The following is a 14,997-nucleotide window of genomic DNA, read 5'->3' on the forward strand; positions in this document are numbered from 1 at the left end:
TCCCGTGTCCAAGCCTGCCACTTGCCTGTACCTGCTCCCTCAAATGACACTGCTTACACGCTTGTCTTTTTGAAGGTAGCCGCCCGCTTTACCAAGTAGCTGACGTGTCTCAGGTGGTTCAAAACAAAAGAGCTGATGGGGAGGAAACCAGGATTCTGTTTCAATGATGGGGTCTGAAGGCTCTTAGTAGGAGTCCTCATCCAGGTCTTAGGGAACTGAAAGTTTCTCATGGAGGATGTTTAACTTGGAGCCCGCCCTTGTCCTTGATGGGAGCGCGTTCTGGGTGGACACGGGCGATGCACGGAGGTGGCCGTGGCTCATTTCTGGGACTTGGAGCAGTGCCTCAGCTTCCTCGGTCCTGGGCAGACGCTGCTGTGGCAGTGGCGATCTGCGGCAGCTTTTCCTTCCCTGGTCCAGGACCAGCTTCCCACCGTGCCCAGCTCTGCCCTTCGCCCAGGGATGCTCAATCAACATAAAGTGAATTAAAAGGCCCTTGAGGCTCCTGGGTGCTAGAGCTAGTCTGGCCAGTGCTGCCCAGTGCTCTCCCTGGCTCCAGAGCCCTGCCAGGTGCCAACAGTGCCCTCCTGGGGTGGCAGGAACGGTGCCGAGGTTCTGAATGGAACACACAGTATGCATCTTCTGAGAGATGTAAGACCCTGAAGGGTAAGCTGAGACCCAGGCGGAGACAGCTGGATGGGAAAGCGGCCCACGTCACATTGGAAATCAAAGAACCTCAGACTGCACCCTTCACCCGCTGGCGGTGCCTGAGGCCACACGGTTCAAAACCCACTTCTTTCTAGAAAGGGGCTGTACTGCACTTAGCTGTCAGTCCAGTTCACATCCATTTGAATAAATTCCAGACTTTTCAGCAAGAGCAAGTTTTTAATTAGAATTGAGCAGCTGCACACTACTCTAGCAGAAGGGCAAAGGTGCTCAGAGAGGGAGGCTGAGCTAGCCCTTCACCAGCCAGCCTGTTACTGCCCTGGACCTGCTCCTGATCCAGGTAGGCCGGGGGTGGGTGGGGGTGTCCTACCACCTAGGTGCTTCCAGCCCCCGTATGTCCTGACCTGGCGGCGCATCACCCCAGTGACAGCCTCACTGTGGCCCTCTTAACCTTGACTGCCCTGCTGACTGTGCCCTTGGCACCATCGACTGTGTCCTCTCGGGGCATCCCTCCCTTCCTGTCAACCTGATAGCTCTGCTGGCTCCAAATCTAGCCACCTATTTTCAGTTGTAAAATGAGAAGCGGGGGTTAACAAGGAAACGGCCTTGGGTACTAACGGGTCAAGGCCATGCTGGTATGAGTAAATTCTTTACCACCGCTGGCTTGAGGCCAGCAACTCCCCGGTACTCTGTGATCTATCTGGAACTGAGCCCAAAGGGGACTCTGTCCTCACTCCCAAGCCTGGGCACTGGGGAGTCGGCTCAGCCCTGAGTCCTCCCAGGAGCAGGGGGGCAGAGCTGAGCGGCCGCCTGGAGCTCGGCAGGAGGAGGGGCCGAGGAGGGGGAGGTGAGGAGATCCGGCTAGAGGGGAGGCTCCGACGTCTCCTTCCTTCCTGGTTCCTGCTGCAGCTGCCGCCACTGCTCAGCTCTGAGAGCAGGGAGCGGGTGGCTCGGAGACCGTGACTCAGGTGAAGCGGTGCTCGGGCCAAGGAGCACTGGCGTCCATGGACCCTGGGGTAAGGAGGCTGCTCTGGCATCAGCTGACATTCCCTGAGAGGGCTTCCTCCCACCTGAAGCTGGTGGGTCACTGCTCTGGAGATGAGGGTGGGAATGGAGCTGGAAAGAGGGCAGCCACCTGGCTCACCTCGACCTGCGCCCTCTGTAACAGAGTCTGCCCCTCCACGCACAAGGAGTGAGGGGCCAGGATCCCATGGGGCCAGGAAGAGGGTACAGAGATGTCCCAATACTGGAAGAGTTTGGTAACTTCCAATGGCTAGATGCAGGAGTTTCCCCCAGATCAGCCTCTCGTAGCGTAGCATGGACCCCTCTGCCCTGACCTTCCCACCACCCGCACCCCCCACATCCCTGTCCCTCCTGACCTCAGCTCCTCAGGTGCTTGCTAGCTCCATCGGAAGATGTGAGCTGTTTCCCCAGCCTCAGGCTAACCTTGCCCCTCCAGTCCCCTCCCCCATCTCTCACACATGGAGTCTCATGCGTTATTGATCTCCCCGTGGAGTCAGGATGGCCAAGACTGGTGCCCAGGGCGCCTGTGGGCACGGCTGAGGGACCAGTGTGGACCTCAGCATGCGTCTCCATCAGCCTGTCCCCAGCTCTCTCCAGGTGGATGGTGTTTCTCAGGAGCCCCAAGGACTGGGATGGAAAAGAGGAGGTTGTGGGGGGGCGGGGCGCGCGGTGGACCGAGGGTCCGAAGTGGGCATCCTAAAAGGATGATTGATGGGGGGCCCAGGGGAAAATGGGAGCTGTCTCAGGGCTCAGTCTCTCCAGGCAGAACAATGGGAGCCCATGAAGTAGAAGATATGGAGGTCAGTTGGTCAGGCAGCTGGGGAGCTCTGTGTGGAGCTGGGGTCAAGGGTTGGGGGGTGCTCTGTAAAAGGTTGACGGCAGGGGCACCTGCACTTCTGTGGTGGTGGTGGTGGGGTCGGGATCCCGAGGAAGAGGGGCTGGGGTGAGATCTCGCCTGCCCAGTCCCTGAATCCCTCTGCCCTATTTTGGAGGCTCTTCCTTCACTGCCCGGCTCACCTCTGATTACCCCCAGGGAATCCTCCAGAGAAAGCACCCAGTGTGTCCAAGAGCCAGAGAATGTGTGTGCCTAAGGTGGGGCGGGGCGGACTTTTCGAGGTTTTCTCTTGGCACAGGCCTGCCTGCTGCGCACTCTGCCTCTCTGGGTAGTGGCCGCAGCCGGAGGGTGTGGGCAGGGAGACCTGCCCAGAGTGGGGATGGGCTCGGGATGGGCTTGGCAGGTAAGCGGAAGATGTGCTGGGGCTCTCAAGACTCAGAGGGAGCAGGAGGGGGTGGAGGTGGGGAAGGTGACAGCCAAGTCTGTGCTAACAGCATTTCTCTCTGCTTCCAGGGCCCCCTCAGGACAAGGTGACGTCCCTCCCCTTTTGCTCTCCGTCCTCAGCAGGGAGTGGCCACTCCCTTCCCCATGGACTTCCAAGAGTGGGACCCTCCCTCCCTGGCCGAGAGCACTCAGTCTGCAAAGCCCAGCGGTGCCCAGCAGGTCTGAGGGTGGGAAGCGGGTGGGGGCGGAGGCCAGGGGGCTGGCCCTCAGGGGACAGACAGATGTGGTGGCCTCACCGCTCCCCGCCCCCTCGTCCTTTATCCTGGACTGCAGGCCAGCGAGCTGTGGGAGGTGGTGGAGGAGCCTCGGGGCCGGCTGGGGGCAGAGGGTATCATGCCCGAGAGGCAGGAAGGCCACCTGCTCAAGAAGAGGAAGTGGCCTCTGAAGGGCTGGCACAAGGTAGGGTGGCAGGGCAGAGGGAGGGGCCAGATGCAGGGGCCGGAAGGGATGTGGGGCCGCTGGGCAGCGCAGGCTGTCTGTGTGTGAGGAGAGACTTCCGTGTGGTTGCTCTCCCCACACCCTTTCCTCTCCGTGCCCCCCACCCCGGTCCTGTTCCCTCTGGACATCCTCACAGAGATACTTCGTGCTCGAGGATGGGATTCTTCACTACGCGACAACTCGGCAAGATGTGAGTTGGGGCCTCGGCTGTGGGTGTGAGAGGAGGGGGCCCTGGGCAGGCAGGGGGCTTCTGGAATCCCCTAGAGCAAGGCCCAAATCCCAGGTGTGCCGTTTTCTGGGTGTGGGGTCTTGGGCAGGTTACTTCCCTGGGTCTCAACTCCTCACCCCTAAGGTGGAGAGAGGGTGATCACCCACTTGTAGAGTCTTTGTTGGGTGAGGGCTCTTGGGACAGTGCCAGGCTCAGATTAGTGCCCAAGACCGAGGGGCTTTATCATCCTTGTCCTCGTACCGTGCTCAGGCAAGAACGAGAAACTAAAGGCCTAGACACCTGGGCTCTGCAGGAGGTTCATCGTCCTCAGCCCTGCCTGCAGACTCCCGAGGGTAGGAAGTGTTCCTCGCCCTGTGACTCCCTAGAGCTCTGGTTGTGACGTGATGTAGCAGGCTGGCCAGTGCAGGGGAGGACGACTGACATGTCCTGCTGACACTGTCACTTGAGCCTGAGGGTGAACCTGCTGCCTGACCTTCGAACCTAGCATGACCTCAAGGGGATGGTGGCCTTGAGTTGGCCCGGTGGCCTCAACTCACGTCCCTTTCCCTCTTTGGTCTCTCCATCCCAGATCACCAAGGGGAAGCTCCATGGCTCCATTGATGTCCGACTGTCGGTCATGTCCATCAACAAAAAGGCCCAGCGCATTGACCTTGACACTGAAGACAACATCTACCACCTCAAGGTGACGTCCGTGGGAGGCAGGGGGTGGCTTGCCCCCTGGCAGAGGCACTGGGTCACGCAGGAGAGAGGGGCAGGGGCCGAGGGGCCGTCTGAGTTTGACCAGAGGGGAGTTCCCACCATGTACAAGAGCCAACGGCAAACTGGCCCTGTTGGTTCTTATGTGATCAGGCACAGAGAGGGGCCTTTGCACCATCTGTGTGCTGTAGGGAGAGATCCTGCCTGCCTGGGGACCAGAACCCCAACTTCTTGCCCCTAGAAAGCAATCCTTCCCTTCATGCGTCCCTCTCGTTCTCCATCACCTCTGCAGATCAAGTCCCAGGACCTGTTCCAGAGCTGGGTGGCCCAGCTGCGTGCCCACCGCTCAGCCCAGCACCTGGATGTGCCCCGAAGCTTGCTGCCCAGCACCGCCCACTGGAAGGTAAGATGGGCCCCAGGACAGGACCCGCTCACGTGAGGATTGAGATTCAAAGAGGAGCTGCCTTCTTGACCTTTGACTCGCCCCACAGGTTACCGGTGCCCAGCCTGCGGTATCGGGTAGTGCCTCGGCTCTGCCAGGGGTTGGACCTCGGGAGAAGGTGTCTTCCTGGCTGAGGGACAGTGATGGGCTGGACCGCTGCTCTCACGGTGAGGGACCCCTGGCCTGCATGGGGAGGGCCCATGCTCTTGTGTCTCGGTGGCATCAGCAGTCACAAGGAGGAGAAAGTGTGACCTCTTTTCCTGCTCTGGGAGCTCCCGTCTAGTGGGGGCGACAGCCTCTGCCTCTAGGCTGATCAGGTCTCCTGGGCCCTACCCCCAGAGCCTCAGGCTCACAGAGATGGTGGGGCTCTTGCTCTAAGCACATAGAGCTGGACACAGGGCTGGGACTCCTGACAAAGAAGATCCTGGGTGCCAACACAGGGAGGGGGCCTGAGGAGGAGTGCCAGGGAAGGGGTGTGTTCTGGCATCAGGTTCCTAGAGCTGGGGGCTGTGATGTTGGCCTGGGAGAGGGAAATGCAGACGGAGTCGGGAGAGCGAGGGTGAGGGCCGCCTGGCCTGTGTGGAGGCAGTGGAGGCGAAGTGTGGTCTGGGGACAGAGTGCAGAGGGGGTGCGGGTGCTCCCTGGAGGCCAAACCAGAGAGTGGTAGCCTGGAGCGGCCGTGGGCTCGTGAGTGGGAGAGGGAGGCAGTGTTGGGACTCCCCAGGCTGCTGGTGAAGTCTTTGGAGGAGGGAGGGGAGCTGGCCAGTATTGGGAGAGGGCCTTCCTCATCCATCCTTCCCACAGAACTCTCGGAGTGTCAGGGCAAGCTCCAGGAACTACACAGACTCCTCCAGAGCCTGGAGTCCCTGCACCGGATTCCCTCGGCCCCTGTCATCCCCACGCACCAGGTGAGGTCCAGACGGAGACAGGGGCCCGCCCCGGGCTCTCTCCCCTCTTGCCGCATTCATCTCCATCACCTCCCCAGACAGGTCCCCTGGCCCCCTTACATGCTGCCACTTACTGGAGAGCCACCGTCTCCCAGTTGCCCCTCCCCACTGTGTCCAGACTGCCTCCGGGCTGTCTCTCTGCCCCTTTGGAGCGACCCCTTCCCCCTGTGCCCAGGCAGCTGCCAGGCTGTCGGTCTTCTGCTTCCTCCTCCTTGGCCGTCCACCTCTCTCTTGGCTTCGGGGGTCTTCTCCACCCTGAGACCGAAACTCACCCACCTCAACTTGCCAGGCCTCGGTGACGACGGAGAGACCCAAGAAGGGGAAGCGGACCAGCCGCATGTGGTGCACACAGAGCTTTGCCAAGGACGACACCATCGGGCGGGTGAGGTGGTCCCTGAGACGCTGGGTGGGAGGCACTGAAGGAGGCTGGGCCCTTCCACCCTTCCCCTTCACCCACAGGTGGGTCGTCTCCATGGCTCAGTTCCTAACCTGTCTCGCTACCTGGAGTCCCGAGACCCCTCGGGCCCCCGAGGGCTGCCGCCCCCAGACTATGCCCACCTGCAGCGCAGCTTCTGGGCCCTGGCCCAGAAGGGTGAGTGTGAGCTGGAGCAGGTTGGGGGAGGGGGAGAGAGAGGAAGGGAGTCTGATGGCCGGCCCTGCCCCCACAGTGCACAGCTCACTCAGCAGTGTCCTGGCCGCCCTCACTGCTGAACGGGACCGACTGAGGGACCTGCACCCGGGTTCGGAGCCATCCAGGCTGGGGGTGAGCCTGGGGATGGGGTGGTCAGTGGGAGGAGCGGCCTGAAGATGGCAGGCCTGGGCAGGCCTCGGGGTGGTCGCAGGGCTGGACCAGGAAGGGGGTTGGTTGAGGCAGGCCCTGCCTGACAGACCTTCAGTGTGTGTGTGGGGGGCTTCCCCTATCCCCATCCTGTACTGGCTCCCTCACTCTCTCCCCGCAGGTCTCTGAGACTTCAGCCGGCCCGAGGCGCCTCCACTCGTTGTCCATCTCCTCCGACACCACTGCAGACTCCTTCAGCTCCCTCAATCCCGAGGAGGTGGGAGCTGGGTGGACGGTGGGGCCCTCCTTTCTCAGCAGGAGTGAAGGCAGGGTTCGCTTTCAGACCTGAAACTCCAGCCCCTTTTGCAGAACACAGGCAGCAGCCGTATCCAGATCATTTCTTAATAATGTGTAGAGCGCTTTTAAGTCAGGACCTCGTGAGGAAGTCGATTCTTACCCTCAAGTTCACAGATAAGGAAACTGAGCCTTAATGGATCTAATGATGGGCCCAGGCTCCTGTACTATATGGGTTTGAATTTGGCTGTACTGCATGCCGGCCTCGTGACCCTGAGTCTCTTAATGTACAGAGTGGGGGTTATAATGGCACCTACCTTGCAGAGTGAGTGTCGGGACTGAGTTGACACATGCCAAGGGCGTAGAGCTGGGCTCAGAGCCAGTGCCGGGAAGTGCAGGCAGTTATTGTGGAACCTGTGTCTCTTTACTCCCAGGCCGGGATCTTTCCCCAGGCCTCGTACCCCATGATGCTCACTCCCCTCCACATCTCCTCCTGCTCTGCACGACTCAGACAGTAAAAGTCCCCAGTCACACTTCCTCTCGAGGGAACTGTCAGGCCAGGGGAGCTTGGCCTGACTCTCCTGGCTGGGCCTCAGGCCGACACCAGTCTTGCTCCCAACAGCAAGAAGCTCTGTACATGAAGGGGCGAGAGCTGACCCCCCAGCTGTCCCAGAGCAGCGTCCTATCCCTTGCTGACTCCCACACAGAGTTCTTTGATGCCTGTGAGGTTCTCCTCTCTGCCAGCTCTTCTGAGAATGAGGTGAGGGAAGGGGGAAGTTGCCTGTGAGAGGGGAGGGACCCTGGGAATAGAGGGCTGGGGTTCCGGGAGACTAGAGTCAGTAGATCCCCAAGTCCTTTCTAATCAGCTCAGCCGCTCTCTCTGGGAACATGGCCAGACCTGCTGGGTTTGTGTGGCCCTGCTTGGAAATCTCTGCTAAGGACCCCTCTTCCAGTTTGATGTGCTCTATCTTCATGGGTTCTCCTGAAACTGCTGCCTCAGCTGTACCCCCAGTCATCTTTCTGTGACCCCATTTCAGCCTCTGCACTCCCTTGACCCTTGCCTTCCCAACCCTGGACCCCAGGAATCCCTTACTTCCCTCCCTTCATGTCCACCAGGTCCCTGAGATGGGGGCCCTCTCCCTCCCAAGGTGGCAGGGCACACCATGACACCAGGCCTCCTGGGGCAGTGTCTTAGGGTTCAGACCCCCCAAATATGTTCTCTTCCCCTTCCCACCAAAGGGCTAGCTGGGCAGATTCTCGCCAGGCCCTGGGTACTGCCCAGCTGCCCGGGGAGGCCTAGTCTGCCCGGCCTGTCATCTGTCCCGGCCCAGGGCTCGGAGGAGGAGGAATCGTGCACCAGTGAAGTCACCACCAGCCTGTCCGAGGAGGTGCTGGATCTCCGGGGAGCCGAGCGCTGTCAGAAAGGTACCCACCTGGCGAGCAGGAGGGAGGGCTGGAGGTGGGCCCGGAAAAGGAGCGTGCCGGGCCCAGGCCCCTTGGGAAGTCGTCCCTTGTAGGACTGGTGGGCTGATGGCTTTGGACGTTGACTCCAGGGTGACTCTGGAAGTGAGGAAGGCTCAGCTATGATCTGGGTTCCAGCGGTGGCTCTGCAGGGTGGGGCTGGCTCAGCTTGGGGCCGGCCTCCACACTGGGCTTCTGAGGAGGCTCACATGGGCCTCCGTGAGGCGGAAGAGCCCACTTTGCCACCTTTTATTATAGCAGCCTGGCTTTGTAGTGTCATTTTACTCCCAGGCGCCTGTTTGCTTGTCTGTACGACGGGCTGGATAACCTGCATCCTGACCTTGGTTTCTGTGTTTATGAAAGGGAGTGGAAGCCAAGGATGGGACTCAGGAAGGGGTTCTGGGGTGCAGGGTTTCCGTTTCCAACAGTGGGAAGCGTCCTCTGGTTCTTAGCCCTGTGCCCACCTAAATCCCCGGGAGCTCCTCAAGAGTTAGCCCCCTGCCACCTGCCCCGGCTCCTTGTAGTGAGTCGAGCCTGAAGCCTGGGAGTGAGCACACCTCGGGGCGCTGCAGGAGCTTAGGAGGGGCCCCGAAGTGGTGTGTAGCGGAGAGGGACAGGCGACTTGTGTTCCAGGAGCAGCTGTGGGGCCGCCCCGCCGCCGATGCCTGCCAGCTGCCAGCGGGCCCGGCACTGACGTGAGCTTGTGGAACATCCTGCGGAACAACATTGGCAAGGACCTGTCCAAGGTGTCGATGCCAGTGCAGCTCAACGAGCCGCTCAACACCCTGCAGCGGCTCTGCGAGGAGCTGGAGTACAGCAGCCTCCTAGACCGGGCCAGCCGCACCGCCGACCCCTGCGAGCGCATGGTACGCCGGCCCCGGCGGCTGCCACCTCCCACGATGCGTCTCCCAGCCCCATCCTCGCCCGGGTGAGGTGGCCGTGGGGTAGCATCTCCGTTGATCCCCTGGTGCTCCGCCCCCTTTAGGTGTACATTGCAGCCTTCGCGGTGTCTGCCTACTCCTCCACATACCACCGGGCGGGCTGCAAGCCCTTCAACCCTGTCCTGGGGGAGACCTATGAGTGTGAGCGCCCTGACCGAGGCTTCCGCTTCATCAGTGAGCAGGTGCAGGCCAGGAAGAAGCGGGCTGGCGGGGGAGCCGTGTGGATGAGGCCAGGGAGGATCCAGGCTTCAGGGGGCCAGGGCAGGGGTGAGAACACCCTGCAGATGGGCAGTCAGGAAAGGAGGTCCCCACTCCTTGAAATACCTGCATCGTGTTCTGGGTCAAGGAAGCTCATAGAAGGTTATTCTTGAGCTCAGTCTTGAAGGGTGGATTGGAGGTGGCCAAGTGTGCAAGGAGGTGGGAGACCAGGCTGTTCCAGGCAGTGTAAAGGGATGGATGGAGCACCTTTGGAAAGAGTTAGAGACCAGGCTGGAAGACAAGGCAGGACCAAACCTTGAGAAGCCCTGTGGGTGAATATAAGGAACAGTTCATTGGTTGGCTTTTAAATCCTGAAGGTCACGGGAAGTCATGGGAGGGTTTTAAGCAGTAGAGCGACATTCTTAGAATTGCACTTTGTAGGGAACACTCAGGCAGTGGTGGGCGCCAGGGGATGGGGAGAGGCAAGGAGAGCCCTGGAGGGGAGTGAGCGAGAAGGGAGAAAGTTGGGGCTTGTGGGAAAGGATAGGATGGTGGAATTTGGGTGGTGGCCAAGGATGACAGGGACAAGAGACCTGGAACTAGCTGGTCTTCTGGTTCACAGGGGAACTGGGGTGGAAGTGAGGGGTGTTGGGGGCCTGGGGTCAGGAGCAGGACCCCACGGTCCTCAGGAGCAGCCTCCAGATAACTTCTTTGCTCCTCAAGGTCTCCCATCACCCCCCCATCTCAGCGTGCCATGCAGAATCTGAGAACTTCATCTTCTGGCAAGGTGAAAGTTGGAGCCGGGAGTGAAGGGCAGATGGGGAGGGGCTGGAACACCCTCTGGTCTTACCTCTGCTGTTGCTTTTCCTTCCCCAACCCAACTCCAGACATGAAGTGGAAGAACAAGTTCTGGGGCAAATCCCTGGAGATTGTGCCTGTTGGGACAGTCAACGTGAGCCTGCCCAGGTGAGTGTTCCTAAGTGCTGGGCAGCCGGGCCCAGCCCACAGGCCATGCTCCGGGCTGGGATGGGGAGGTATCCTGAAGCTGCTCGGGGGGGGGGGCAGTGTCTGGACACTCTACAGCCATGTTTACAGCAGTTGTCAGTAAAGAAAGGGGAAAGTCTTAGAGCTGGAAGGGCTCATCAAGGCCATCTGACCAAGAGGCTTTCACAATTTTTGACCATGACTCACAGTAAGGAATGCATCTGAGACTTGAAGCCAGGGTACTATAACACACACACACACACACACACACACACACACACACACACACATACACACAGAAATCTAAAGTACTTTTAGGACGAGTCACAAACTGTATTTGAAGCACCCGCACCTAGCTCATCTTACAGATGGGGAACTGTAACCAGAGGCCAGTACAAGGGGTGCAGGAGACCCTGGGCTTCAGGGTCAACAGTCCTGGGTGGGAGTCTTAGTTCTGCCACTTAACAGTTATGCAGTAGCAAAAATACTTGAGTCTGCTCGTCTATAAAATAAGAGTAATAAGTAATAGCCAGCAGAAGTGGATGGTAAACAGGCTGTTGTATATGATCAGCCCACCGTGGTCCCCGGCATCCAAGAGTAGGGACACTGTCTATGTTTTCACTCCCATGACTTAGGCATTTAGGAGCTTTCTCAGCAAATGGAGATGTGTTAGTTGAGTACTCTCTGGGAAGGCTGCTCTACTTAATAAATATGTCATCCTTCATGGAAGGGCCACGAGCTGGAACCAGGACGCCGGGGTTCCTTCCCCAGACCCACGTGACCTGCTCGGATGAGAGAGACACTCCCCGGGTCAGGGTAGCACTTGTTCCCCAGGGCCAGCCAGCTGCCCCTCACCCACCCTGCTCTCTCTCTCAGGTTTGGGGACCACTTTGAGTGGAATAAGGTGACGTCCTGCATTCACAACATCCTCAGTGGCCAGCGCTGGATCGAGCACTACGGGGAGGTGCTCATCCGAAACACGCAGGACAGCTCCTGCCACTGCAAGCTCACCTTCTGCAAGGTGGGCAGCCCCCTGCCCCCACTCCCTGCCCCAGCAGCCCCTCCACTAGGAGGGGAGGGGACCGCTTCCTAAGCCCCCTGCCCCACCCCCACGCCAGGCCAAGTACTGGAGCTCCAACGTCCACGAGGTACAGGGGGCTGTGTTCAGCCGGAGTGGCCGTGTCCTCCACCGACTCTTTGGAAAGTGGCATGAGGGGCTGTACCGTGGACCCCCGCCGGGCGGTCAGTGCATCTGGAAGCCCAGTAAGTGGGGTGCTCGGGGCGGGCTGGGCAGGGGTGAGGGCAGCTGCGCACAGTCCACCTGCCCCAGCCCCCTGCCTTCCCCCTAGACTCAATGCCCCCAAACTATGAGCGAAACTTCGGCTTCACTCAGTTTGCCTTGGAGCTGAATGAGCTGACTGCAGAGCTGAAACGGTCCCTGCCTTCCACGGACACGCGGCTCCGGCCAGACCAGAGGTCAGTGCCAGGTGGGAGCCACTCTGGAAGCACCGGGCTTCTCCCAGGGACTGTATCCTTCCTTCTTGGTGTTGCCTCAGGGAGATGGGACCTGTCTGAGGGCAGAACTGGGCAGGGACAGAAGCCTTGGATTGATTTGGGGGCCCCTGAGGGTGGGGCGGTTCCACTGACGGCAGTCTGGGTGCCCAGGTACCTGGAGGAGGGGAACATACAGGCGGCCGAGGCCCAGAAGAGAAGGATCGAGCAGCTTCAGCGAGACAGGCGCAAAGTGATGGAGGAGAACAACATTGTCCACCAGGCGCGCTTCTTCAGGTGCCCCCGTGCCCCCTCGACCACCACCCCTTGCTGCTCCGCCTTTCTCTGAACTCAGGGCCGCCCCCTCCCCACTAGTCCCTTGCTGCTTTGAGTGGGGCCCATGGTGTGAGGCAACGTCTCGGGACCGGCCTCAGTGCTGGACGCTCACCCCTCCCCTTCCCCGGCCCCTTCCTCCCAGGCGGCAGACGGACAGCAGCGGGAAGGAGTGGTGGGTGACTAACAACACGTACTGGCAGCTGCGGGCCGAGCCGGGCTACGGGAACCTGGACGGGGCCGTGCTCTGGTAGCCCAGGCCCCGGGGGCAGGAGGCCTCGGTTCCTCCCTCCTGCCCCCACGGACACATGGACGGGGCCAGGCTCTCCCGCTTGCTGCCCTGGAGACCGAAGGGGCAGCCCTGGCTCTGGCCCTCTCCCCTCTGCCGGCCAGAGGGGCTTCATCTCAGCCCATCTCCCACCCCTTGTTTGGGGTGGGAAGCAGGATTCCCCAGTCTTGTTGCCCCCAGACAACTGGCATGTAAGACCCTCCTTGCTCTGCCATCCGCCTTCCCTTCCTCCTGGGGTTCCTGGGGGAGTCTCCAGGCCCTCAAGATCTTCCCCATTTCAGTGCCTTCCTAGGACACAGGGGACCCCTTGATGCTCCCCAGGCTTCCTCGGCCCAGGACTCTGGCCCCTGCTGTGAGGCTGTGTGGTTGGAGTGAGTGAAGGAGAGGGGATGGCCTTTTCTCCCACCCCTGTCCCTCCCATGCCCCATCTCTAGCATCTTCTCTCCATGCCCTGGCCCAGGGGGGCTCCCTTTGCTTGGCCCTGGCAGTCTCTCCCATCCTCCCGGATCCCCTTCTCCCAAACCACAAAACGCCTGCAGCCGCCAGCTGCTTCGTCCCTGGTCCTCAAGTGGCTTCCTTCAGTCTCAGCTCAGCGGATCCCCCCAGAGCAGGCAGGGCAGGAAGGGTACCTGGCCTCTGACCCACCAGGAGTGAGCGAGCACGTGTGCGTGTCTGTGTAGAAGTGTGTGTGTCTGTGTGCCTGTGTACTGCTTGCGGGCGAGCAGGATTCCTCATGTAGGCCGGACGTCCTGCTCCCGTTGCTGCTCATCTTACCAGTCTGCCTCTGATAAAGGTGAATTGCTATGACATTCCAAGCTCCAATAAAGACTGTCTCAAACTCTGGCCTGTGACCATTCCTTTAAAAACACGTGTGCTCAAGCTCAGGCTTTTCTCGAGGCTCAGCTGGTAAAAAACCTGCCTGCTAATGCAGGATGCACAAGAGACTCAGGTTCAATCCCTCGGTTGGGAAGATCCTCTGGAGAAGGAAATGGCAACCCACTCCAGTATTCTTGCCTGGAGAATTCCATGGACGGAGGAGCCTGGAGCTATAGTCCATAGGGTCACAAAGAGTCGGACACGACTTCACTTTCTTTCACTTTCAGAGCCTCCAGTCACTTCCATTTTAATGCTGGCTTTCGGCCGATATTTTAAAAGAGAAATTTCAAATATATCATTGCTTCTGAGTTTCTCAGGGAAAACCCAGACTCTTCAACCAGGCAGAAACCTGTGTGGTCCCTGTCCCCCACCCCCAGCATCCTTGGTCAGGTCTGTGCTCACCCTCTCACTCCCTTGGTGACTTTTCAAGGAAAGGAGCGGGGAGGGGAGGGACGGGAGAACAGGGCAAGCTGCATTTCTCCACACCACCCCCCACCACCTCCCAGGTCCAAACCCTAGCCCTGTTACTCCAGAGTTGTTCTGACCTTGACCAAGTGCTTCACCTTTCTGTTCAGAGACTCTGTTCCCTCATTTGGCTTCCTTTATGTCTTAGAGGAGAACGTATGTCCAGGCTCCTGATTTCATTAGTGGTCTCCTAGCCCCTCAGCCCACCCCACTGTCCCCACAGGCTCTGCTCTGGTGTAAGGGGTGTCCCAAGAGGAGGTCATGCTTTCCCAGGAGAACAGCAAGAACAGAGGGGTCCCCTGAGCTAAAACAGCCCCTCCAGGGCTAGTCCCTTTCTTCTTCCCACGCCTCCAGCCCCACCCCCACCCCGCCCACCGCCACCCCTGGGAGGGGTGTGGTCCACATTTCCACAGTTTATTTACAGAAGGTGCTAAAAGGAACAGGTTTGTCCTGACACCATGCACCAGAAATAACCTCAATCCATTCCAGAAAAAGCCAAAGCCTGCACACATTCAGGATCTTTTTAAAACAAGATGTGCTGTCTTCCTCCCCGCCCTTCCTACCCAGAGTCACACACAGCCTGACCGACCAGCCTATGTTCAACTCCCACGTGTTTTAAGAACTAGGGTTTCAAACAGACCAAATTTCAAAGGTATTTTTCTAATGGAGACAGGAGACTAGGTGCAACTCCTCTGCCCACAGGAACCAGGTCATCTGTGGCTTTTGCCATGGAGACCAGTATCCTCTCTCCTCCCCAGTGCCAGCTCAACGGTGGGAGGGAAGGTACTCAGGCTGGTTTTGCTCCTGCTGTGGCATTCCAGCTGGAGGACCCATGTCTCTCAGAAGCCCTCCCCACCCAGCCAGGGTCTGGTACTCGGCTGCTGATGGGGGCGCTTGGGCCGGGCTGAGGGGAGCCCAGATTTCTGACTGCAGGCTGCGCTCAGTGGACAGTGTGAAGGGGAGGAAGTGACTGTGGGTACAGAGGGTGGTGGCCACCTCCCGGGCACCAGGAAGACAGGCCTGGAGGGTGCTCGAGTCTGCTCTGAGGAAGGCAGGCCAGGCCCCCTTCTCAAGCCCTCTCCATCCAGTCTGAGGATGGAGGCACAGGAG

The 14,997-nt window shown here is 59.7% G+C and overlaps 1 protein-coding gene across 2 annotated transcripts; it reads left to right on the plus strand.

Moving 5' to 3' along the window:
- The first annotated feature begins 6 nt into the window (after positions 1-6).
- Positions 7-13,389, plus strand: OSBPL7 (oxysterol binding protein like 7). 2 transcript variants are annotated; one of them, XR_003507024.1, is made up of 23 exons: positions 7-1,679; positions 3,035-3,184; positions 3,299-3,424; positions 3,600-3,653; positions 4,261-4,374; positions 4,681-4,791; positions 4,880-4,997; positions 5,635-5,738; positions 6,067-6,159; positions 6,237-6,369; positions 6,446-6,540; positions 6,737-6,832; positions 7,472-7,609; positions 8,181-8,274; positions 8,944-9,176; positions 9,296-9,433; positions 10,173-10,236; positions 10,337-10,415; positions 11,310-11,454; positions 11,552-11,696; positions 11,827-11,909; positions 12,099-12,221; positions 12,403-13,389. XR_003507024.1 is itself a non-coding variant. In XM_027519757.1 (23 exons), the coding sequence occupies exons 2-23, from the start codon at positions 3,110-3,112 to the stop codon at positions 12,509-12,511; spliced, it is 2,514 nt and encodes an 837-aa protein (XP_027375558.1). In that variant the 5' UTR covers positions 7-1,679; positions 3,035-3,109; the 3' UTR covers positions 12,512-13,389. The 2 variants fall into 2 exon arrangements, 1 of the variants encoding a protein (XP_027375558.1); XM_027519757.1 differs by having other exon boundaries at positions 11,783-11,909.
- The last annotated feature ends 1,608 nt before the right edge of the window (positions 13,390-14,997 follow it).

This window comes from Bos indicus x Bos taurus, chromosome 19 (assembly GCF_003369695.1).
Source record: "Bos indicus x Bos taurus breed Angus x Brahman F1 hybrid chromosome 19, Bos_hybrid_MaternalHap_v2.0, whole genome shotgun sequence".
In the NCBI taxonomy this organism is placed as follows: Eukaryota; Metazoa; Chordata; class Mammalia; order Artiodactyla; family Bovidae; genus Bos; species Bos indicus x Bos taurus.

Coding starts and splice junctions, on each gene's coding strand:
- OSBPL7 (XM_027519757.1), top strand. CDS start 3,110: ATGGACTTCCAAGAGTGGGACCCTCCCTCCCTGGCCGAGAGCACTCAG. Junction 6,833..7,471: donor GCTCCCTCAATCCCGAGGAG/GTGGGAGCTGGG, acceptor TGCTCCCAACAG/CAAGAAGCTCTGTACATGAA. Junction 11,910..12,098: donor CGGCTCCGGCCAGACCAGAG/GTCAGTGCCAGG, acceptor CTGGGTGCCCAG/GTACCTGGAGGAGGGGAACA.